Raw genomic sequence first — 26,110 nt, 5'->3', positions numbered from 1 at the left:
TATTGGAACGGGAAAGCCGGCTACAGAGATAGAGCCGACAGTAAGCTACAGCTCGGTATTACCTTGAACCGGTCACAGGCTCGGTGAGCTCGGAGCGCGGCCGGAGGTCAGGCAGACGGGAGTAACTGGGCGCTGTTCTCTGAGGGCGCACTGAGTAGTGGGGCCCTGGGCTCTCGGCTCCTCCAGGCCAGAGACCAGGAGGCCGCCATTTGTATTCCCGTCCTCCGGAACTCTACGGAAAGCGCTCAGGGAACAAAAGCTCCTGAAAGCAAACCCGAGCGGATTAGTCACCCCGACCCCTGGTAAGGGCGGTGCAATTCCGCCTGGGGCAAAGACACTTGAGAATCACTACAACAGGCCCCTCCCCCAGAAGATCAACAAGAAATCCAGCCGAGACCATGTTCACCTACCCAGGAGTGCGGTTTCAATACCAAGGAGAGCAGCACAATTCCAGAGGAGGAAAAAGCAAAGCACGGAACTCATGGCTTTTTCCCTGTGATTTTTTTTAGTCTTGCAGTTAATTTAATTTTTTCTTTTTCATTTTTTGTTTTTTTTCTCGCCTTCTGGTAAAATTTTTTTTTAACTTTTACCTTTTTCTTTTTTAACGTTTTTTAACTAGTTTATCTAATATATATATTTTTTATTTTTTATATTTTTCTTATTTGTTTTCTTTTTTTTAATTCTTTTCTTTTCTTTTTTCTTTTTTTTTTCTTTCTTCCTTTTTGAACCTCTTTTTATCCCCTTTTGCCCCCCTCACGATTTGGGATCTCTTCTAATTTGGTTAAAGCATATTTTCCCGGGGTTGTTGCCACCCTTTTAGTATTTTCCTTGCTCCTTCATATACTCTTATCTGGACAAAATGACAAGATGGAAAAATTCAACACAAAAAAAAGAACAAGAGGCAGTACCGAAGGCTGGGGACCTAATCAATACAGACATTGGTAATATGTCAGATCTAGAGTTCAGAATGACAATTCTCAAAGTTCTAGCCGGGCTCGAAAAAGGCATGGAAGATATGAGAGAAACCCTCTCGAGAGATATAAAAGCCCTTTCTCGAGAAATAAAAGAACTAAAATCTAACCAAGTTGAAATCAAAAAAGCTATTAATGAGGTGCAATAAAAAATGGAGGCTCTCACTGCTAGGATAAATGAGGCAGAAGAAAGAATTAGTGATATAGAAGACCAAATGACAGAGAATAAAGAAGCTGAGCAAAAGAGGGACAAACAGCTACTGCACCACGAGGGGAGAATTCGAGAGATAAGTGACACCATAAGACGAAACAACATTAGAATAATTGGGATTCCAGAAGAAGAAGAAAGAGAGAGGGGAGCAGAAGGTATACTGGAGAGAATTATTGGGGAGAATTTCCCCAATATGGCAAATGGAACAGGCATCAAAATTCAGGAGGTTCAGAGAACGCCCCTCAAAATCAATAAGAATAGGCCCACACCCCGTCACCTAATAGTAAAATTTACAGGTCTCAGTGACAAAGAGAAAATCCTGAAAGCAGCCCGGGAATAGAAGTCTATAACATACAATGGCAAAAATATTAGATTGGCAGCTGACTTATCCACAGAGACCTGGCAGGCCAGAAAGAGCTGGCATGATATTTTCAGAGCACTAAACAAGAAAAACATGCAGCCAAGAATACTATATCCAGATAGGCTATCATTGAAAATAGAAGGAGAGATTAAAAGCTTCCAGGACAAACAAAAACTGAAAGAATTTGCAAACACCAAACCAGCTCTACAGGAAATATTGAAAGGGGTCCTCTAAGCAAAGAGAGAGCCTACAAGTGGTAGATCAGAAAGGAACAGAGACCATATACAGTAACAGTCACCTTACAGGCAATACAATGGCACTAAATTCATATCTCTCAATAGTTACCCTGAATGTTAATGGGATAAATGCCCCTGTCAAAAGACACAGGGTATCAGAATGGATAAAAAAACAAAACCCATCTATATGTTGCCTCCAAGAAACTCATTTTAAGCCCGAAGACACCTCCAGATTTAAAGTGAGGGGGTGGAAAAGAATTTACCATGCTAATGGACATCAGAAGAAAGCAGGAGTGGCAATCCTTATATCAGATCAATTCGATTTTAAGCCAAAGACTATAATAAGAGATGAGGAAGGACTCTATATCATACTCAAAGGGTCTGTCCAACAAGAAGATTTAACAATTTTAAATATCTATGCCCCCAACATGGGAGCTGCCAACTATATAAACCAATTAATAACAACATCAAAGAAACACATCAACAATAATACAATAATAGTAGGGGACTTTAACACTCCCCTCACTGAAATGGACAGATCATCCAAGCAAAAGATCAGCAAGGAAATAAAGGCCTTAAACGACACACTGGACCAGATGGACATCACAGATATATTCAGAACATTTCATCCCAAAGCAACAGAATACACATTCTTCTCTAGTGCACATGGAACATTCTCCAGAATAGAGCACATCCTCGGTCCTAAATCAGGACTCAACCGGTATCAAAAGATTGGGATCGTTCCCTGCATATTTTCAGACCACAATGCTCTAAAGCTAGAACTCAACCACAAAAGGAAGTTTGGAAAGAACCCAAATACATGGAGACTAAACAGCATCCTTCTAAAGAATGAATGGGTCAACCGGGAAATTAAAGAAGAATTGAAAAAAATCATGGAAACAAATGATAATGAAAATACAACGGTTCAAAATCTGTGGGACACAACAAAGGCAGTCCTGAGAGGAAAATATATAGTGGTCCAAGCCTTTCTCAAGAAACAAGAAAGGTCTCAGGTACACAACCTAACCCTACACCTAAAGGAGCTGGAGAAAGAACAAGAAAGAAACCCTAAGCCCAGCAGGAGAAGAGAAATCATAAAGATCAGAGCAGAAATCAATGAAATAGAAACCAAAAAAAACAATAGAACAAATCAACGAAACTAGGAGCTGGTTCTTTGAAAGAATTAATAAAATTGATAAACCCCTGGCCCGACTTAGCAAAAAGAAAAGAGAAAGGACCCAAATAAATAAAATCATGAATGAAAGAGGAGAGATCACAACTAACACCAAAGAAATACAAACTATTATAAGAACATACTATGAGCAACTCTACGCCAATAAATTTGACAATCTGGAAGAAATGGATGCATTCCTAGAAACATATAAACTACCACAACTGAACCAGGAAGAAATAGAAAGCCTGAACAGACCCATAACCAGTAAGGAGATTGAAACAGTCATTAAAAATCTCCAAACAAACAAAAGCCCAGGGCCAGACGGCTTCCTGGGGGAATTCTACCAAACATTTAAAGAAGAACTAATTCCTATTCTCCTGAAACTGTTCCAAAAAATAGAAATGGAAGGAAAACTTCCAAACTCATTTTATGAGGCCAGCATCACCTTGATCCCCAAACCAGACAAGGATCCCATCAAAAAAGAGAGCTATAGACCAATATCCTTGATGAACACAGATGCAAAAATACTCAACAAAATACTAGCCAATAGGATTCAACAGTACATTAAAAGGATTATTCACCACGACCAAGTGGGATTTATTCCAGGGCTGCAAGGTTGGTTCAACATCCGCAAATCAGTCAATGTGATACAACACTTCAATAAAAGAAAGAACAAGAACCACATGATACTCTCAATAGATGCTGAAAAAGCATTTGACAAAGTACAGCATCCCTTCCTGATCAAAACTCTTCAAAGTGTAGGGATAGAGGGCACATACCTCAATATCATCAAAACCATCTATGAAAAACCCACCGCAAATATCATTCTCAATGGAGAAAAACTGAAAGCTTTTCCACTAAGGTCAGGAACATGGCAGGGATGTCCATTATCACCACTGCTATTCAACATAGTACTAGAGGTCCGAGCCTCAGCAATCAGACAACAAAAGGAAATTAAAGGCATCCAAATCGGCAAAGAAGAAGTCAAATTATCACTCTTCGCAGATGATATGATACTATATATGGAAAACCCAAAAGACTCCACTCCAAAACTGCTAGAACTTATACAGGAATTCAGTAAAGTGTCAGGATATAAAATCAATGCACAGAAATCAGTTGCATTTCTCTACACCAACAGCAAGACAGAAGAAAGAGAAATTAAGGACTCAATCCCATTTATAATTGCACCCAAAACCATAAGATACCTAGGAATAAACCTAACCAAAGAGGCACAGAATCTATACTCAGAAAACTATAAAGTACTCATGAAAGAAATTGAGGAAGACACAAAGAAATGGAAAAATGTTCCATGCTCCTGGATTGGAAGAATAAATATTGTGAAAATGTCTATGCTACCTAAAGCAATCTACACATTTAATGCAATTCCTATCAAAGTACCTTCCATCTTTTTCAAAGAAATGAAACAAATAATTCTAAAATTTATATGGAACCAGAAAAGACCTCGAATAGCCAAAGGGATATTGAAAAAGAAAGCCAAAGTTGGTGGCATCACAATTCCGGACTTCAAGCTCTATTAAAAAGCTGTCATCATCAAGACAGCATGGTACTGGCACAAAAACAGACACATAGATCAATGGAACAGAATAGAAAGCCCAGAAATAGACTCTCAACTCTATGGTCAACTAATCTTTGACAAAGCAGGAAAGAATGTCCAATGGAAAAAAGACAGCCTCTTCAATAAATGGTGTTGGGAAAATTGGACAGCCACATGCAGAAAAATGAAATTGAACCATTTCCTTACACCACACACAAATATAGAATCAAAATGGATGAAGGACCTCAATGTGAGAAAGGAATCCATCAAAATCCTTGAGGAGAACATAGGCAGCAACCTCTTTGACCTTAGCCACAGCAACTACTTCCTAGGAACATCACCAAAGGAAAGGGAAGCAAGGGCAAAAAAAATGAACTGTTGGGACATCATCAAGATCAAAAGCTTCAGCACAGCAAAGGAAACAGCTAACAAATCCAAAAGACAACTGACAGAATGGGAGAAGATATTTGCAAATGACATATCAGATAAAGGACTAGTGTCCAGAAACTATAAAGAACTTAGCAAACTCAACACCCAAAGAACAAATAATCCAATCAAGAAATGGGCAGAGGACATGAACAGACATTTCTGCAAAGAAGACATCCAGATGGCCAACAGACACATGAAAAAGTGCTCCATATCACTCGGCATCAGGGAAATTCAAATCAAAACCACAATGAGATATCACCTCACACCAGTCAGAATGGCTAAAATAAACAAGTCAGGAAATGACAGATGCTGGCGAGGATGCGGAGAAAGGGGAACCCTCCTACACTGTTGGTGGGAATGCAAACTGGTGCAGCCACTCTGGAAAACAGCATGGAGGTTCCTCAAAATGTTGAAAATAGAACTGCCCTATGACCCAGCAATTGCACTATTGGACATTTACCCTAAAGATACAAACGTAGTGATCCAAAGGGGCACGTGCACCCGAATGTTTATAGCAGCAATGTCCACAATAGCCAAACTATGGAAAGAACCTAGATGTCCATCAACAGATGAATGGATCAAGAAGATGTGGTATATATACACAAGGGAATACTATGCAGCCATCAAAAGAAATGAAATCTTGCCATTTGCGACAACATGGATGGAACTAGAGCGTATCATGCTTAGCGAAATAAGTCAAGCAGAGAAAGACAACTATCATATGATCTCCCTGATAGGAGGAAGTGGTGATGCAACATGGGGGCTTAAGTGGGTAGGAGAAGAATAAATGAAACAAGATAGGATTGGGAGGGAGAAAAACCATAAGTGACTCTTAATCTCACAAAACAAACTGAGGGTTGCTGGGGGGAGGGGGTTTGGGGGAAGGGGGTGGGATTATGGACATTGGGGAGGGTATGTGCTTTGGTGAGTGCTGTGAAGTGTGTAAACCTGGTGATTCACAGACCTGTACCCCTGGGGATAAAAATATATGTTTAAAAAATGAAAAATTAAAAAAAAAAATAGAAGTAGAAAGTAAGGGAAACATACAGAAATTAAAAACTCCTGTGTCCCCTACTTAAGCCTCACGCATAAGAGAAGATGTTCAGAGGAGCTAGAGCCCAGGTCTCAAGAGTGCCCACACCAGCCAGGCCAACAGCATCTGTAGGATCCCCGATGGCCCTGTCCTACTTCTTGGTGGACCTGGTGGTGCTTGGCACCTGGTGGTGCTCAGCTGCCACTCCCTCGGCTCTCTGGGATGTGACCTGCCTCAGGACCACGGCCTGCTGCACTGGAGGGCCCTGATGCTCCAGCGACAAATGAGGAGACGGTCTGCTAGCTCCTGTGACAACTACACAAACAACTTTGGCTTCCCCCAGGAGGTGTTTGATGGCAAGCAGCTACAGAAGGCTCACGCCCTCTCTGTCGTCCATGTGATGAACCAGAAGACCTTCCACCTCTTCTGCACAGAGGCCTCACCTGCTCCCTGGAACACGACTCTCCTGGAGGAATTGTGCTCGGGACTTTCTGAGCAGCTGGGCCACCTGGAAGCCTGTCCCCTGCAGGAGGTGGGGGTGGGAGAGACGCCCCTGGTGAATGGGGACTCCATCCTGAGGACTACTTCCAGAGAATCTCCCTCTATCTGCAAGAGAAGCAATACAGCCCTTGTGCTTGGGAGATGGTCCGAGCAGAGATCATGAAACCCTTGTATGCATCAACAGCCTTGCAAAGGAGTCTAAGGAGCGGGAAATGACACCCAATTCAACATCGAAATGGTTCTCTCTGAAGAATACTATCACACTCCCATGTGTCCTGTGGTATCAAAGACTCTCATTTCTGCTGTCATCATGACATGAACTGAATCAGTTTGTCACATGTATTCAGGAGTATTAGGCAACAGGAAGTCAATGTTACAAACAACTGTTGCTTTCAGATGACCATGCTGATCTGCCTATTTAACTCTTTATTTATTTATTTCACTATTTATAAGATTTAAGTTATTTTTTATTGTATTATATTAGTTGTATCTTCCCTTTGTGGTTAAGAGAATTGTATATGTTTTACGTGTATTAAATTTTTATTTTCTGATCATTAAATGTTTCTATAGAAAACTTGTTGCGTTTGTTTCTAATTGAGGCAGGAAACTAGTCTGATTACAACCTGATGAAAGAATGGACTGTACCACTCTCTCAATCGTGATTTCATTTTCACATTAGAAGTAATCGCATCGACTTCCTGGAAGTCACTTTGCATGCTGTCCTCACAGGAAAGGCAGACTTCCCAAGTCCAATGCTGTGTCTGTATCTTGGATTTTGTACAAAAACTAACCTTGGGACAACAATTGTAGTGAAGTAATATCAGTTATGTTAAAGGGAAGAGTGAGAAGAAGGGAAAACATGAATTTTGTAAGAAGAAAAGGAAGCAGACATGTCAGGAAATAAAATGAAAAGCACCAGATACATTCCACATCACACGGTAGACACCCAAGTGCGAATATTCTTTAGCAAATGGATCGTCCAGGGTCACCCAAGTGGCTCAGTAGATTAAGTGTAAGCCTTAGGCTCAGGTCAGGATGACGGGGTCCCGGATCGAGCCCTGTGTCAAGCTCCGTGTTCAGCTGGGAGTCTGCTTCTCCCTCTCACACTGTCCCTGATTGTGTTCACTGTCTCTCTCTCTGTGTGTCAAATAGCGAAATAAAATCTTTAAACAAAACAAAAGAAACAAATCAAAAGAAACAATATGGATCCTTGATCCTGCCATTATAAGCCACTCCATTCACAGACAACCCAGGGAGGGAAGTGGTTGCCTGGGAAAAGAGCGTAGAATGAGAAATGGTGCCTCAAACCTCCCCTGGTTAAGGGAGAAAAGAGCCACACTGCAAACAAAGGTGGAATGTCCCTCAGGCAGTAGTATAAGAGTGAATATTGGATAAGAGGCTATTTCAAAGCCAAGAAAGCTTTCAAGGAATTGCATCATAGCAAAGGGTACATGGAAAAGGTCCATGAAGGCGGGAAGTAGAAGGGTTGTGACCAACGGGACCGGCTGTTTTTGACTGAATTACTCACCAGGAACCATACTGCTGACAGAGGAAAGGTGAGGAACAGAATAGAAGCTAGTGACTATAGATAGAGTATACATCTGAGAGATTTATGTTCTTTGGGCTAATTAAACTTCCATGAAAAAATGAACAAATAATTGAAATGGGGGATGCCCTCTAATGTCTTCTAAGCCATGTAAAGCATATCTAAGAAAAGCAAACAAAAATGAAAAGGCATGAAAAGCGTATCGGAACATTCTGCAAATGAAAACTACCCTGTTCTATTGAAGACTCATGAATAGAAAGAACTGAAGATGAATGAGGGGCCAGGGCACCCCCCAGTGGTCCAGCAGGCCTCCAGAAGCCCTCAGGTGCAGCGCCCATCCCCTCGGCTGGGCTCTTCCTGGATCCCCGTGGCAGCATCTCAGCTCTGGGCTGTGAGCTGCCTCCTGGCCCTGGGCAGCTTCACAGGGGGACCCACTGCTTCTGAACAGAGGAGGAGCATCAGTCCCTTCTCCTGAACCAGGGACACCTCCACTGGGACAGGGTGGGTGGCTGCCAGTTCCAGGAGGTCCACGCCAAGTCTGTCCTCCACGAGATGCTGCTGCAGAGCTTCACATTCTTCCTCACCTGAACCCGTCCCTGCTGGGGCAGCCAGAACACTGGAAACCTGCATGGTACCTGCGATGGGAGTGGGGGAGCCTCCCATGGATTTGAGGGCCCTGCCCTGGCCTTGAAGATGTGCTACCAGAAAATCCATCTCCATCTGAGACAGAAGAAACAGAGTGACTACCTTGGAAGGTGTCTGAGTCAAAATCAGGCAACCCAACTCTACCTCTTCAAATGAGGACATAAGGAAAGGGAAATGATAAAAAGGAAGAAAGTGGGAAAGGGACCTTGAAATTATATTCTTGACCTACAGCACTAAGTCACATAGCCATGAGTTCCATCTTTCTAAATCCTCCTCTTTCTGCTTCAGCCATACAATGTGTTGAGTTAAGTTACTCAGCATTGTGGGTAAAATGTCTCTGAGGCAGGACTGTCCCTAAGGGCCGCCATCCACAGGACAGAGCTAGCTAAAGTTGTTCACGTGTTCACATATTGCAGGATCCTCTGGTTTCTGGATCAACACAGAACCTGTTGGAACGTTGTTCCTGATGTCACAGCTGCAGCAACAAGAACAAACCAACAACCCCCAAATGCAAGAAGACAGAAAACAACAACTCTTCTTAGATCCACTCACAGCTGAGGTACCAGGGCCAGTCTCAGCGCTGGTACCAGGAGAGAAAGGAGCTCTCAATCACACTGGCCAGGAGAAGGCACTGGTAGGAACTTGAACTATTACGGAAGCCTGGCTCAAGGCTCTGTGTGCTTCCACTGGACAGCTACAATGTCCAGGCCTCCCTAGTTGGTGGAGCCCACAGTTTTTTTGAGTTGTACCTTCGGAATCTCCACTAGTCACCCTCTGTGAAGAGCAGAGGGACATCTGCTGGCTTTGTCAGTAGAGGGAGAGGGAAAGCAATCACTCTAGAATAGTCTGAGGCTACCTCTCCACAGTGCTAGAGGCCAAAGGGATCTGTGACCAGAGGACTGCAGGAGGAATGTCAGGAAGAGGGGACAGCAGACTTCCCACTGGAGATGCAGGGGTGAGTCTGGACTCTCCAACGATGCACATCCTGGAGACATTAAATCGAAATGTGTCTTCCGTATTTGGAAATTGAGGCACGGTGCTGAAAGTCCTTCCGTCTGACATGAGAGTGGAATGAGAAGATGCCCTAAAGCTTCAGAGAATCTTTGACATTTAAGGCTGAGAAGGAGAAGGGGAGCCTGTCAAGGGCACAGCCATGGGCAGCCAGTGCAGGTGGGACAACACCAGGGAAGAATGATCTCCAGGAAGTGTGGCAGAAGGGAAGATTCAGAATTTCCCAAGAGGAATCTCAGGCAGGAATTTATCCCATGGGCTATAGGACTGTGCCCTGCATCTGGAATTCTGCTTCCATCTCCTTGTTTGATCATGAGAACCTCACTGGAGCTCTCTGCAGCTCAGTTTCCCCAGATGTAAAGTGAGGTGGAAATATTCCTAGAGCTGTTGTAATAATGATTATCCTCCAAAATATCATTGTGAAAAAAAATTTAAAACCCCTTAGAAACAGGTGACTATCCATTGACTGTAATTAGATACACAATAATGTATTATGTATAAATATACACTGTGCCTATGTCCGCATACTCGATGTGTTCTGGTACAGCACATGTCCCCTTCCTCCACGCCCTCGAGATCCCATCCTTTCACTCTCCGATCACAGAGTTTCCCTCTCCCCAGTGGAGAAACCTCCTGTGAGCTCCCCTCCCCCTCCCTCCTCAGGAGCCTCTCCTGCCCATTCACACAGCTGCTTCCTTTTCCTTTGTGGTTTCTGTCTGGCCCTTTTACTTCCAATTACAAACCCACAAAGAAGAACACAAGTTGTGTGAAACTTCCAGGTTTTTTCGAAACTCTCCTAGCAGAAGCCTTACTGTTTTTTTTCTCCTGGTGACTATTGTTGACCTGAGGGAATGTCCCCACTGCAGTGATGTCACAGTGGCAGGAGCAGAGAGGAGATAGGAGCAGGAGGCTGCTGTTCTGTGGCCCGTCACAGTCTTTACAGGGGAGGCTGCCAGCGAGGGGGCAAGGTGGGCTAGACAGTGACCAGGTGTGCACACGGGCTCATGTTGTATGTAGAAGTCTGTCCCCCCGTGGGAGATTTTCTTCCAGAGGAAGCAAAGAAACACAAGCAAACACAAACAAAAACTTTCCTGGAATGAACAGACTCTGCTAGCGTTATAAGCAATGAACTTCAACAAAAATACCCTTAAAAAAAATAGAGCAGATACATTCCCAGTAAAAGTGAGCAGAAGGTCCTGAGTTGTTTCAGGTCCGCCATGGTCGTGAGCTATTTCCCGTCCACCCTGCTCTGTAGCGGCCTGGTCTCTCCCTAATAACGGCATCCCCCGCAACCAGAGGGAACACTTGTCCAGTTCCTTCCAACAATGTAACAAGTAGTTCTAGGGTTGGGAACAAGGCTTCAACATGCCATGGGTTGTCTTGTGGACATTGCTGGTGTTTGAGCCTTGTTTTGATGTGGACTTTGGAAATGAAATACAAGTAGATTCTACATAATCATTTAATTATTCAAAACTTATTCATTGCATCAAGAATTCTAACTGGTATAAATAGAAAAAATATTTTGATAATAACTTGGTGAGTATCTAGCACAGGAGAAGTTAATTGAGGCCATGAAAATACAGTACACAAAAAAAAATCCAATAACTAATTGAATTATTCATTGGCTGTTAGCAATTTGGAATGATTCTCAGTATCTAGGGACACTGATATTATTATGTCTTTCTACAAATTCTAAATTAGCATTGTACTTTTATATTTCCATTTAAGTAAGACAAAATTTAGAGGTCATTCATCATATTTAGATATCCAGTAAAGAATAAGTAGCTTAAAATATAGTTCTCAGTTGAAATTTTTGTCCATCTAAACACTGAGTTAAATAAATGGAGTAAAATGAACACTTTCTTTTCTAATCTATTAAGCAGAGCTATACATACATAACTATATAGACTGTAGATCCATGTTACCAAGTTTTGTTGGAAGGTTCAAAAACATAAATATTCAAAAGACTGTGACAGGAGGTGGCAATAGGAAGAAGAAATGGTTGAGAAACCCACGCTCTACAACCCAGGAGAAAGTGTAGAAAGGAAAGCAAAAAGAGAAGTAGAAAGAAAGGGAAACGTTCAGAAATCGAAAACTCCTATGTCCCCTACTTAAGTTACACGCACAGGAGAAGATGTTCAGAGGACCTAGAGCCACGGTTCCCAGACGTGCCCACCCCAGCCAGGCCAACAGCATCGGTAGGATCCCTGATGGCCCTATCCTGCTCCTTCTTGGTGGCCCTGGTGGTGCTCAGCTGCCACTCCCTAGGCTCTCTGGGATGTGACCTGCCTCAGGACCACGGCCTGCTGCACTGGAGGGCCTTGATGCTCCTGCGACAAATGAGGAGACTGTCTGCTAGCTCCTGTGAAAGGTACACAAACAACTTTGGCTTCCCCCAGGAGGTTTTTGACAGCAAGGCTCTACAGAAGGCTCACGCCCTCTCTGTTGTCCATGTGACGAACCAGAAGACCTTCCACCTCTTCTGCACAGAGGCCTCACCTGCTCCCTGGAACACGACCCTTCTGGAGGAATTGTGCTCGGGACTTTCTGAGCAGCTGGATCGCCTGGAAGCCTGTCCTCTGCTGGAGGCAGGGGTGGGAGAGCCGCCCCTGGTGAATGGGGACTCCATCCTGAGGAACTACTTCCAGAGAATCTCCCTCTATCTGCAAGAGAAGCAATACAGCCCTTGTGCCTGGGAGATGGTCCGAGCAGAGATCATGAAACCCTTGTATGCATCAGTAGCCTTACATAAGAGACTAAGGATCGGGAAGTGATACCCCTTTCAACATGGAAATGATTCCTTCTGACTGATAACATCACACATTCTGGAGTTCTGGCGTGTCAGAGATTCACATTTCTGCTGTCGTGAAGACATGAACACAGGCAATTTGTCACGTGTTTTCAGAACATGTCAACTCTACAAGCAGTAGTTGCTTACAGATGACCTTGCTCATGTCTATTTATCTATTTAAATATTTATTTATGTAAATATTGATAGGATTCAGTTTTCATATAACATGATGTGCACCTTTACATAACAGAATATAATAAAATATATTTATAATATGTAATCAGTTTATCATTTTTTCTTTATGGAACTTTAAGGACAAAAGGGTTTTCAAAGAGTCACACCACTCTGATTGTGTAACTCTGTTGGAAATTGGACAGCAGAATGCATTTACCGTCATACTGCATTAACGTTGGAAATGACAACTGACTTTCTCTAAGACAACTTGCATGTTGACCTTAGGCTACAGGACATAATAAATACAGATCCTGATGTCTACATCTTTGGCTGTAGGGATATATATATATATGGTTGCTGTAGGGATGGGATCTAAAAACAATCCCCCTACTTAGTGTTTTAATGAAGAAGGAAAGGAAGTGACTTCTCTCACCTGCTGCCTGAGCAGAGAGGTAGAAGCACACAGGAAGTGCACACAGAAAATCTGTGGACCCCTTGACAGGTCACTGGCAGACATGGAGACACCTATGTCCGGTGTCGGGGGCAGGTGAGCTGGCAGTTGACACGAAAGGCCACGGCTGAGGTCCACATCTAGCAGGCAAAGCCAGAAACAGAGGTGGTCACGCAGGGAGACCGTGTCCTATGAGAAACAGACAAAACTTGATTCTGAGGCTCTTCAACCATTGAAGGAACAGGAGAGAAGAGCCACAAAGGAGACAGTGCACTCTTGGCCATACAGCACAGGGATAAGGGAGGATGCTGGTGAGTGTCTTCAAGGAAGTAAATGTGCTTCAAAGACCATCAGCAGATTCCTGGAAGATGTGGATTGAAACTACCTGCGATGTCAGAAACACAGAAGCCTTTGCTGACCTTCCTGAGAGTCGATTTGGTGGAATGCATAAGCAGAGACCACCCTGGAGCGGGTGGGAGCATGAATAAGAGTGCGTCCGACTTGGAGAAGAATATTCCGTGGGATCTGGGAATAATGGGGTTCGTTATTCTGGGCATGGTTTGCCCTTTTATGTCATTTCTTTTTTCCTGAGTGATTTCATGGATTCGATGTTCTGCAAATCATGTTAATATGTTTAATGTTGTATTTATTTTTTCATGACTGAACTACTGATGGTGGTTTATCCTGTCTTTGTTCTTACTTCCTTGCACATCAGTGAGCCTCTTGGCTTTAAGAATTCACTTGGCAGGAATGGATAACTCATTCAATCCTTCATCAAATTATCTATTACTACAGATAAAATCATGTTTCCCAGAATTATCAGCTTAATTATTAGGTTCCCTACGTCCTCCTTGTGACACTGTTTCCTACAGCAGCATAATACCCCATTGCTGTTTTTTAGAGAGTTTGATGTGGTAAGAATTCTTCTCTGTTGCTCGCTGCTTGTATTTCCTCCCGTTCAGAATACCACAATGTTTGGTGGATATCCACTTCATGAGATTCTCATGCACATAAACAGTGACAGACTTTCTTCAAAAATAAAGGTGGGAAGCCCGGTTAAGCATTCTCTCTCCTAATATTTAGAGCAATGAAAAATCATTGGTCCAATCAGCTGAAAATACATGAATCATGGAAATCCGTGGAGCAATAGTGAGTTGTGCATAATTCAGGAGTAAAAGCAGGTTTAACAATTTTGACAAAATAGCATGAATATTCACTGAACTCATGCACTGAAAGGCACCTAGCAGTGCATCTTCTGTACGGAATGGCTAAATATGGTAGCGATGGTCTTATCTTAATTCTGACAGCTATATATGAGAATATTGTTCGTCTCCTCCTACAAAATTCTTGGGAAGAGTGTGGCCTACACTGCAGTACCTGACTTGCAAAGGAGGCAGCCTCCCAAACTGGAATTCTGTTGTGAATTCTCGAGAAGGCTGACCCATTCATCCCCCATTGCCAAGAAGGGTTTTTATTTTTCACCAGTGCCTTCTGCAAACATCTGAGAGTTGAGAATAAATATGTAGTGGAAGTGCAGAAGAACATGCTATTTCCTTAAGTTCTGGCACCCACCCTACCCTTTACCCACCACCCCATTCTCATTCCAGAACACACTCCCCTGTCCTAACAGTTACCTTCCTTGCCAAGGCAGAAGTACCCACAGCTCCCTTGGCATTCACTCTCTTGACCTCTCAGCCTGTTCACACAACAGCTTTCTGTCATCTCAGCTTAAAGGTTTTCCTAGGAGCAGCACAAGAAAGCAAGTAGAAAGCAAAAATGCATTGAAATCTCTAGGTTTTGCAGAGCCACCTGCTGGAGAGGCTTTGCTTCCATTTTCCATCCAATGTGATGGAATAGCAGCTGTGGCTGAAAGGAAACAGAAAGCAGAACAGGTTGAAGGGTGGCCTAGTGCAGCTCCCTCTTTGGGAGGCCGCCCCCTGGTGGCCAAATGTGACAAGGGTGGTGACCAAAATGGGACCCCTTTCTGAGGATGTCCCTTCCAGCTACAAAAAGCCTACTTGTGGACACCCAGAGATTTTAATGCTGTCATAAACCCATTTCCTTACTCTATGACAAAGAATAAGTCTTGTCCTGAAAATCCCTATCGCCATAGTTGATTTCAATCCAGTGTTATTGATTATTAAATACTGGAAAGTGTTGCAGAACGAAGCAGCAAAGGCCAAATGCAGGGGCGAGGGGAATGAACATCCCTGACAACATTTTTTTAAAGATTTTATTTCTTTATTTGAGAGAGACAGAGAGGCAGAGCCTGGGAGGGGGGTTGGTCAGATGGAGCACTCCGCACTAAGCAGATGGCCTAATGTAGGACTCAATCCTAGGACCACGAGATGATGACCTGAGCTCAAGGCTGATGCTTAAAGGACTGAGCCAGCCAGGCGCCCCAAGCCCAACCAACTTTCCATCCCCAGGCATTGGTCTTCAGTCTGCCAGGGGAGGTAGAGGAGGCAGGCCTCAGGGTTGGGTGCCCACGGTCAGGCTGGGAGACATCACCCTGCACTACTGGCCACACACAGCAAAAGGTTTAGCAGCTTCAGGAACCAGAGTGCCCACTTGCCCTCCCTCACCCTCCCTGTCAGCTGATTCCTGTGCTGTGGAGCTCAAGGCCCCCAGATGTCTGGTCCCACACAGAAACATGCTAATTCCAGGGCCCCTCAGCAAAGAATCCCAGAGCTCAACTGTGCCTGTGTTGGAGCACTGCCTAAGTTCTCGTTACACGAGGAGTAGGACACCCCTTTGCTCAGAAAACCACAGCTGACTCTGGAAACTTGAAAGTGTTGGAAGTCAGCAGCAGTGTGGGAACCTGGAAGGAGAGTGGAAATGGGGAAGTGTCCACTGGTTTAGTGACTTATCCTCAGGAGGTGGAACAGTAGGACAGTAGGGCAGCATCGAGTCAACTGTCTCTCTGGGTCCTTCCCCAGACTGAGACGCTTCAAGTGGACGCTGGGAGCACAGAGTTCTTCTAGGCAGATGTGGCCCATGGTAGTGTCCCCACCACGGGTGACCCTGACAGGACAGCAGCCTGCAATGTGTTTGAAGAAGGAGGGTCAGTCTAGTGCCAGCCGCAAACATAGATCTCACTGGCAGAAAAATCTAATGTCTTTTGAAGTCTGTAATTGTGATGCCACCCACTTTGGCTTTCTTTTTCAGTGTTCCTCTGGCTATTCGAGGTCTTTTCTGGTTCCATTTAAATTGTAAGATTCTTTGTTCCATTTCTTTGAAAAAAAAAATGGATGGGCTTTTGATAGGGATTGCATCAAATGTGTCAATTGCTTTAGGTAGCGTAGAAATTTTCACAATATTTGTTCTTCCAATCCATGAGCGTGGAACATTTCTCCATTTCCTTGTGTCTTCCTCAGTTTCTTTCATGAGTACTTTATAGGATTCAATATGAATTCTTTGCCTCTTTGATTAAGTATATTCCTAGGTATCTTGTGGTTTTGGGAGCAATTGTAAACGGGGTTGATTCCTTACTTTCTCTTTCTTCTGTCTTGTTTTGGTGTAAAGAAATGCAAGTGATTTCTGTGCGTTGACACATTACTGAATTTCTATACAAATTCTAGCAGATTTGGACTGGTGTCTTTTGGGTTTTCCACATATAGTGTCATCTCATCTGCAAAGAGTGATAGTTTGATTTCTTCTTTGCCAGTTTGGATGCCTTTAATTTCTTTTTGTTTTCTGATTGCTGAGGCTAGGACTTCTACTACTATGTTCAATAGCAGTGGTGGTAATGGACATCCCTGCCGTGTTCCCTGAACTTACTGGAAAAACTCTCCATTTTTCTCCACTGTGAATGATATTTGTGGTGGGTTTTTCATTAGATGGCTTTGATGATATTGAGGTATGTACCCTCTATCCCTACACTTTGAAGAATTTTGAACAGGAAAGGATGCTTTACTTTGTCCAATGCTTTTTCAGCATCTATTGGGAGTATCATATGGTTCTTGTTCTTTCTTTTAGTAATGTATCACATAATGTATTGTATCACATCGATTGATTTGAGGATGTTGAACCAACCTTGCAGCTCAGGATTAAATCCCACTTGGTCATGGAAAATCATTCTTTTAATGTACTGTTGGATCCTATTGGCTAGTGTTTTGGTGAGAATTTTCGCATCTGTGTTCATCAAGGATATTGGTCTGTAATTCTTTTTGATGGGATCCTTGTCTGGTTTTGGGATCAAGGTAATGCTGGCCTCATAAAATGAGTTTGGAAGTTTTCCTTCCATTTCTATTTTTTGGAGCAGTTTCAGGAGAATAGGAATGAGTTCTTCTTTAAATGTTTCTAGAATTCCCCTGGGAAGCCGTCTGGCCCTGGGCTCTTGTTTGTTTGGAGAGTTTTTGATGACTGCTTCAATCTCATTATTGGTTATAGGTCTGTTCAGGTTTTCTCCTTCTTCCTGGTTCCGTTGTGGTAGTTTATATGTCTCTGGGAATGTATCCATTTCTTCCAGATTGTTAAATCTGGAAGATGGTCAAATTGTCAAATCTGCTGGTGTATAGTTGCTCATAATATGTTCTTATAATTGTTTGTATTTCTTTCATGTTGGTTGTGGTCTCTCCTCTTTCATTCATGATTTAATTTATTTGGTTCCTTTTTGTTTTCTTTTTGATCAGTCCTGCCCAGGGGTTTATCAATCTTATTCATTGTTTCAAAGAACCAGCTCCTGGTTTCATCGATTTGTTCAATTTTTTTTTTTTTTTTTGGTGTCTATTTCATTGATTTCTGCTCTGATCTTTATTACTTCTCTTCTCCTGCTGTATTAGGCTTTCCTTGTTGTTCTTTCTCCAGGTCCTTTATGTGTAGGGTTAGGTCGTGTATGTGAGACCTTTCTTGTTTCTTGAGAAAGGTTTGTATTGCTATATATTTTCCTCTCAGGACTGCCTTTGCTGTGTCCCCCAGATTTTGAACCATTGTATTTTCATCATCATTTGTTTCCATTAATTTTTTCAATTCTTCTTTAATTTCCCGGTTGACACATTCATTCTTAAGACGGATGCTCTTTAGTCTCCATGTATTTGGGTTCTTTCCAAATTTCATTCTGATGGAGTTCTAGCTTCAGAGCATTGTGGTTTGAAAGTGTGCACGGAATGATCCCAATCTTTTGATACTGGGTGAGACCTGATTTAGGACCCAAGATGTGATGTATTCTGGAGAATGTTCTATGTGCACTGGAAGAGAATGTGTTTTTGGGTTTTTTTTTGCTTTGAGATGGAATGTTCTGAATATATCTGTTATGTCCCTCCATTTCAGTGTGTCACTTAAGGCCTTTATTTCCTTGTTTATCTTTTGCTTGGATGGTCTGTCCAGTGAGGGGAGTGTTGAGTGTTAAGTCCCCTACTATTATTGTATTCTTGTCACTGTGTTTCTTTGATTTTGTTATTGATTTATAAAATTGGCTGCTCCCATGTTAGGGGCATAGATACATCCAATTGTTAGATCTTGTTGGACAAACCCTTTGAGTATGGCATAGTGTCCTTCCTCATCTCTTATTAGAGTCTTTGTCTTGAAATCTAATTCATCTGATATAAGGATTGCCACCTCAGTTTTCTTTTGATGTCTATTAGCATAGTAAATTATTTTCCACCCCCTCACTTTAAATCTGGAGGTGTCTTTGGGTCTCAAATGAGTTTCTTGTAGGCAGCATATTGATGGGTTTTGATTTTTTATCCATTCTGATACCCTGTATCTTCTGCTTGGGGCATTTAGCTCATTTACATTCAGGGTAACTATTGAGAGATATGCATTTAGTGCCACTGTATTGCCTGTAAGGTGACTCTTACTGTGTATTGTCTCTGTTCCTTTCTGGTCTACTACTTTTGGACTCTCTCTTTGCTTAGAGGACCCCCTTCAATATTTCCTGTAGAACTGTTTTGGTGTTTACAAATTGTTTTTGTTTTTGTTCGTCCTGGAAGTTTTTTTTTATCTCTCCTTCGATTTTCAATGATAGCCTAGCTGGATATAGTATTTTTGGCTGCATGTTCTTCTCCTTGAGTGCTCTGAATATATCACACCAGTTCTTTCTGGCCTGCCAGGTCTCTGTGGATAAGTCTGTTGACAATCTAATATTTTTACCATTGTATGTTACAGACTTCCTGTCCCTTGCTGCTTTCAGGATTTTCTTTTTGTCACTAAGACTTGTAAATTTTACTATTAACTGACAGGGTGTGGACCTATTCTTATTGATTTTGAGGGAAGTTCTCTGTGCCTCCGGGATTTTGATGCTTGTTCCCTTTGCCATATTAGGGAAATTCTCTACAATATTTCTCTCCAATTTACCTTCTGCTCCCCTCTCTCTTTCTTCTTCTTCTGGAATCCCAATTATTCTAATGTTGTTTTGTCTTATGGTGTCACTTATCTCTCAAATTCTCCCCTAATGGTCTAGTCATTGTTTGTCTCTCTTTTCCTCAGCTTCTTTCTTCTCTGTCATCTGGTCTTCTATATCACTAATTCTCTCCTCTGCCTCATTTATCCTAGCAGTAAGAGCCTCTAGTTTTTATTGTACCTCATTAATAGCTTTTTTGATTTCAAATTGGTTAGATTTTAGTTCTTTTATTTCTCAGAAAGGACCTTTATTTTTGCAGACGGGGTTTCTCTAATATCTTCCATGTCTTTTTTGAGGCCTGCTGTCACCTTGACAATCATCATTCTGAACTCTAGATCTGACATATTACGAAAGTCCATATTGATTAGGTCCCTAGCCTTCAGTACTGCCTCTTGTTTGTTTGTTTGTTTTTGTTTTGTTTTGCAGTTCATTTTCCCACTTTGTACTTTTATCCAGATACGAATATATGAAGGAGTGAATAAAATACTAAAAGGGTGACAAGGACCCCAGGAAAATGTGCTCTAACTAAATCAGAAGAAACCCAAATCATGGGGGTAAGAAATAGGGTACAAAGAGTTCAGATAAAAAAATTAAATAAAGAAAAATATATGTATATATATTAGATTGGAGACTAGAACAGAGTCATCCACTTAATGTTGGAAGTATTTTAGTCTCTTAAAAGACACTATCTCCCAAAATTTTAAAGAATGAATAAAATACACACACACACACACACACACACACAAAGAGTAAACATGATGTAGGTATGGAATATGACTATAAAGATGAAACTTTTTAAAAAGAATTTCTAAAAAAGGAGTTGAAAAGATAAGTGGAGAGACTTTGCTCAGGTGGAGAGTAAAACAAAGACCTGTGCTAGATTTAGGGTATATTTTGAGCTATTAGAAGAAGTTGTAACCCAAAATTTTTTAAAAGAAAAATCCGTATGTGTATACAAACAATAAAGGTAGATACAATGAAGGATAAAATATGACTATAATAATGAATGTTCAAAAAAGTTTTTTTTTAATGAAAGGTATTGTTGAGATAAACAGGTTTAAAAGTTAAAAGAGGAAAGGGTAAAGGTTAAAAAAATTTTAGCTTAAGAATAAAATAAAATTCAAAAGAATTAATTAACTTTACAAGACTAAGAATCATGGGGAGAAAGCCATGAATTCCATGCTTTGCTTGCTCCTCCTCTGGAATTCCGCTGTTCTTGGTAGTGAACTCAGTCTTGGCTGAATTTCTTGTTGATCTTCTGGGGGAGGGGCCTATTGTAGTGATTCTCAAGTGTCTTTGCCCAAGGTGGAATTGCACTGCCCTTACCAGGGGCTGGGCTAAGTAATCTGCTGGGGTTCCCCTTTGGAGCTTTTGATCCCTGAACACTTTCCATAGAGTTCTGGAGGATGGCATGAAAATGGTGGCCTCTGAATCTCTGGCCCAGAGGAGCTGAGAGTTCGGAGCACTACTCCTCAGTGCACCCTTGGAGAAAAGTGCTCAATCATTTGCATCTCCCCGGCCTATAGCCCCGCTTTGAGCTCCCCCAGCCTGTGACCAAGCGACTCTGGCACACAGCCCCGCCTGAAGTCTCCAAACCCAGGAGATCCCTGCGTTCTTCCGGGGATCTCCCAGGATCTTGTGGGGTCCGTGCTCACAGAGAACGGGTCTGCCTATGCCGCAGATCACAGCTGAAGGTAACTCCGAGTTCAGAGCTCATTTCTCAGCTCAGTCTCTGTAACCGGCTTCCTGGCTCTAATACCTGGGAGCTCTGTGACGCTCAAACAACCCCAACCCTTCTTGAACCCCGCAGGTTGTGAGACCATGCTATCCCCACCTGGGCTTCACCCCAGCTTACGATCCGGAGTGATGTCCCTCCGTGGAACAGAATTTTAAAAGTTCTGATTTTGTGCTCCATTGATCCACTGCTTGCAGGGAGCCAGATCATCCCCCTGCGATCTATCTTTCCATCACTTTAAATTCACTTCTCCACAGGTCCCACCTTTCAGAAAGTGGTTGATTTTCTGTTTCTAGAATTGCTGTTCTTCTTCGATCTTCTGTTAGAGTGTAGCTGTTTGGAATGGTTGGATAAACTATCTAGCTGATCTCCTGCTACCTGATGTCATCTCAGCCTGTTACTTCTCTGCCATCTTGACTCCCCCCCAACTATCATGAGTGTTTAAAAGGGATCCTGACAACTTGTCTTAGGAACTTCAAGTCAGTCCTGCATCCTCCCACACCCCCTGTTGCCACACACAACCGCAGTCAACAAGCCATTGGCATCTACGGTGCAATCTAGAGTCCTTGATCCCTCACCCTCTCCATCTGACTGACTTCATGCCATGGACTCTCCTGGTTCTTGAGTCCTCTGTCCATTTCTATTCCTCACATGTTTTAACAGCTGCTTCCAGACCAGCCATTATCTCACAACTCCTTTGTGTTCCACCTTGGATATTGGTTTGATCTGAAACATTCTAAATCCAGGTTTCTTTTTCTCTCCAAACAGATGCAGAAATAAGCGGGATCCAAATGGGGTTAATGAGAAGACAGAGGTAATGCTTTCAAGGATCTCAGAAGGGTTAGACTGCAGTTAGCTTTAGTGGTGTCATTTGAAAGATCCTCATCATTATTCTAATCCAGGTACAGAGCAGAATCATGTAGGATTTTCAGTTCCTCTCATCTTCATATTGGATTTCTCAGGCAACCTTTTCCAGGTCTGAGACTTAACAGGTAGGTAGAGCTCTCAGGCAGGGCGAGGATCCTGTCTCCTTCCAGAGAGAGCGATAAGCTGAGTCCTGGTTGCCAATCTCTTGTCAGCTGGTTGGTGTGACTCTTCTCATCTCTCCTCAGAGCCGAGTACATGTGGATTGAACAAAAGGAAAATGAGGTGGCTCCTCTTGTAGAGCTGAGGGCCTCATGGGGAATCAAGAGTTGGTCTTGTGGGATCCTCTGGCCGAGGCAGTCACTTTCCTGACTTGCAATAACAGTACAGCCTTCATTCTCCCCGTCTGCTGGAGCTGCTCATCCCAATGTTGCTGCATCAAATTTGCTGACGTACACTCTGCCATTTTCTCAGCGGACAGGCCACTCTTTCAGTTTTGTCACGTTCAGACAGAACAGTTGTCTTCCCCCCTCCCCCACACACAGCTGCCACGTTTTGCTTTCGAGGAAAGTGACATGAGAAACAGAAACACTGATGTCTTAAAAATGAAAGAGAAACGCGAGGCAGCCCCTTGGCCCTCCTCTTCCTTCCTTCTATGTGATCCTCGTGATGACGTAGAACATGATCAGGACCAGCAAGTGAGAGCATGTCCAGTAAAGCATGTGGAAATATTAAGTTATTCAAATTTTCTTTGCTGTTGTTACTTAAGTTGAAAATGCAACACCGTGAATAAGGAAAGGCAACAAGGTGGTTTGTCCCTGACACCATAGCCTGGACCTCACCTGCCCCCCCATTCTGAGCACCAGACAGATGGCCAGATGAAGCTGCCGACTGGAAACACACAGTCTGAATGAGCCAGTGAAGGTCATCAGTTTCTGTGCTGAAAGTTTCTCCTGAGAGACCCAGTCAGTGAAATCCCTGTGCTGAGCTCAGAAAGTTTCGACGTAACAAGTGTTCCCTACCTTCAGGAAAATCTGAACCATGGGGGATCCTGGGTGGCTCAGTTGGTTGGGGATAAGATTCTTACTCTAACTTCAGAGCTTGTTGTCAGACTGTGATTTGAACCCTATGTTGGGCTTACTTTAAAAAAAATGTGGGTGAGGGGCGCCTGGGTGGCTCAGTGGGTTAAAGCCTCTGCCTTTGTCTCGGGTCATAATCCCAATGTCCTGGGATCGAGTCTTGCATCAGGCTCTCTGCTCAGCAGGGAGCCTGCTTCCCTTCCTCTCTCTCTGCCTGCCTCTCTGCCTACTTGTTATCTCTGCCTGCCAAATAAATAAAATCTTAAAAAAAAAATGTGGGTGGAGCTTACCTTAAAACAATAAAAAAAAAAAGAAAATTAGGAGCTGTGATGGCACAATATATGTATTCCCTTATTCAAGGTGAAAGGATTATAATTGACCTTCTCTCTACTTGGAGAAAACAAACGTTCACCTTCAGCATTGGGGGGCTGTTGACACCTTGCATACCTGGTCAGGAGAGGAGTAGGTGAGCACTGAGAGGGTCCCAGACACAAACACTCCAGGGGCAAAGGCAAGGGCAAGGATCTAGGGGAGTAAGTGCTTTCCTAACAAGGAAACCAGCCCCTGCACATCAGGGGAATCTAGAGTCCTCAGGACATGGCCAGCCTGTCTTCAGGAGTGAGTCCAGGAGAGCCAGGTGGAGGACACTCAGTCACTGCAGAGGAAAGAGGTTAGTAGAGGTGATTAACTACCTTGTCAGTGAGGTGCTGCTGGGAAAATCCCATCATCTGGAATTAGAACCTTGACACCTCCTCTTGCCAAACAAGAACCAGGCTTCCAGCTGGGGGCACTTGCCAGGCCCTGGAGCGCTCTAACAAAACTGTGTTATTTGTTGTCGTTCACTGGTTTTAGTGGATATTACATAAGGAACAATGGCACAGAATTCTTAGAGGACACAAACTGTCCTCAAGATCAGTGTGAGAAATCTAGGAATAACAGGAATCCTTTAGGATTGGAGGAGTTTCTCTTCATCATTTCCTGGGTCTCAGAGTCTTACCTGGACAGGTCATCTTTCTTACTGGTGAGCTGCCAGTGGTGTCTTGTGGCCATTGCTGATGTCTGAGGACTCTTGTGATGCAGGCTTTGGAAATGAAAACACAAATACATTAAATTTTATGATTTAGCTCTACAAAACTCATTCAACACCTCAGTAACTATCTAGTGTTAAACAGAAAAAACATTTTGACAATACCTTCCAGAGTACGTAGTAGCAGGTGAAGTTAAAGATGAGGTTGTCGTGGTGCCTGGGAGGCTCATTTTTGCGGCCGCTTTCAGCTCAGGTCATGATCCCAGGGTGCTGGGATGGAGCCTTGCATCAGGCTCCCTGCTCGTTGGGAGCCTGCTTCTCCCTCACTGTCTGCCTGCTGCTCTACTTGTACTCTCTCTGTATCTTTCTCTCTGTCAAATAAATAAAAATCTTAAAAAAATGATTTTGTCCTATGAGGCAACATTCAAATTCAGTGCACTAAAAAACACATGTTAAGTAAATAATTTCAGTTTGCACTTGCATTTAGCAATCTGGATTGATTGTAAATGTTCAGGTACACCGAAATCATTATTTCCTTTCAGAAATTGTTAATTTGCATATGTACTCCATATACTTCACTGTATACATGTAAAGAAATTATAAGTCACTCATCAAGTTTACTTATATACATAAGCATCAATAGCTTTAAAATATAACTATTAGCTTAAAATTTTTAGTCATTCTGGACCCCGATTTTGATAAACGTTATACTTTTCTTTTTAATCTTGAAGCACAGAAAAAAATACATTAAATAATGATATATACTGTGTCTCCCTGCTATTAAGTTTTCTTGGAAATTTCCATTAAAAAACATCCAAAAAGATTCTGGAGGCAAGGATAATACTTAAAGAAAATAATACATAGTTGAAAAACCCATGCTCCAAACCCAAGTAGAAAATGTAGAAAGGAAAGCAAAAAGAGAAGTAGAAAGGAAGGGAAACATTCAGAAATTGAAAACACCTATGTCCCCTACTTAAGCCACATGCACAAGACAAGATGTTCAGAGAAGCTAGAGCCACGGGTCCCAGACGTGCCCGCCCCAGCCAGGCCAACAGCACCTACAGGATCCCCAATGGCTCTGCCCTGCTCCTTCTTGGTGGCCCTGGTGGTGCTCAGCTGCCACTCCCTAGGCTCTCTGGGATGTGACCTGCCTCAGGACCATGGCCTGCTGCACTGGAGGACCCTGATGCTCCTGCGACAAATGAGGAGACTGTCTGCTAGCTCCTGTGACAACTACACAAATGATTTTGGCTTCCCCCAGGAGGTGTTTGATGGCAAGCAGCTGCAGAAGGCTCAAGCCCTCTCTGTCATCCATGTGACGAACCAGAAGACCTTCCACCTCTTCTGCACAGAGGCCTCACCTGCTCCCTGGAACACGACCCTCCTGGAGGAATTGTGCTTAGGACTTTCTGAGCAGCTGGGCCACCTGGAAGTCTGTCCCCTGCAGGAGGCGGGGGTGGGAGAGCCGCCCCTGGTGAATGGGGACTCCATCCTGAGGAACTACTTCCAGAGAATCTCCCTCTATCTGCAAGAGAAGCAATACAGCCCTTGTGCCTGGGAGATGGTCCGAGCAGAGATCATGAAACCCTTGTATGCATCAACAGCTATGCATAAGAGATTGTGGAGCAGGAAGTGACACCCCTTTTAAGATGGAAATGGTTCTCTCTGAAGAATACTATCACACTCCCATGTGTCCTGTAGTGTCAAAGACTCTCATTTCTGCTGTCATCATGACATGAACTGAATCAATTTGTCACATGTATTCAGGTATATTAAGCAACTTGAAGTCAATGTTACAAACACCTGTCGTCTTCAGATGACCATGCTGATCTGCCTATTTATTTCACTATTTATTTCACAATTTATAAGATTTAAGTTATTTTTTTATTGTATTATATTAGTTGTACCTACCCTTTGTGGTTAAGAGAATTGTATATGTTTTACATATATTAAATTCTTTATTTTCTGTTCAT

General features: G+C 42.9%; 2 protein-coding genes across 2 annotated transcripts; both read left to right on the top strand.

Moving 5' to 3' along the window:
* Nucleotides 1–11,834: 11,834 nt before the first annotated feature.
* On the top strand, nt 11,835–12,447 carry LOC116570224 (interferon alpha-1/2-like). The gene has a single exon (XM_032306994.1). The coding sequence runs from the start codon at nt 11,884–11,886 to the stop codon at nt 12,445–12,447; it is 564 nt and encodes a 187-aa protein (XP_032162885.1). The 5' UTR covers nt 11,835–11,883.
* Nucleotides 12,448–25,173: 12,726 nt separating this feature from the next.
* On the top strand, nt 25,174–25,773 carry LOC116570235 (interferon alpha-1/2-like). The gene has a single exon (XM_032307004.1). It carries the CDS (start codon nt 25,210–25,212, stop codon nt 25,771–25,773), a length of 564 nt encoding a protein of 187 aa, XP_032162895.1. The 5' UTR covers nt 25,174–25,209.
* Nucleotides 25,774–26,110: the final 337 nt, after the last annotated feature.

The sequence above is a fragment of the Mustela erminea genome, chromosome 12, assembly GCF_009829155.1.
Source record: "Mustela erminea isolate mMusErm1 chromosome 12, mMusErm1.Pri, whole genome shotgun sequence".
NCBI lineage: Eukaryota > Metazoa > Chordata > Mammalia > Carnivora > Mustelidae > Mustela > Mustela erminea.
The sequence above is the reverse complement of the archived record's forward strand: the minus strand, read 5'-3'. Positions and strand labels throughout refer to the sequence as shown.

Bases quoted from the DNA above. Each gene is read 5' to 3' on its own strand.
- LOC116570224 (XM_032306994.1), top strand. From the start codon at position 11,884: ATGGCCCTATCCTGCTCCTTCTTGGTGGCCCTGGTGGTGCTCAGCTGC.
- LOC116570235 (XM_032307004.1), top strand. From the start codon at position 25,210: ATGGCTCTGCCCTGCTCCTTCTTGGTGGCCCTGGTGGTGCTCAGCTGC.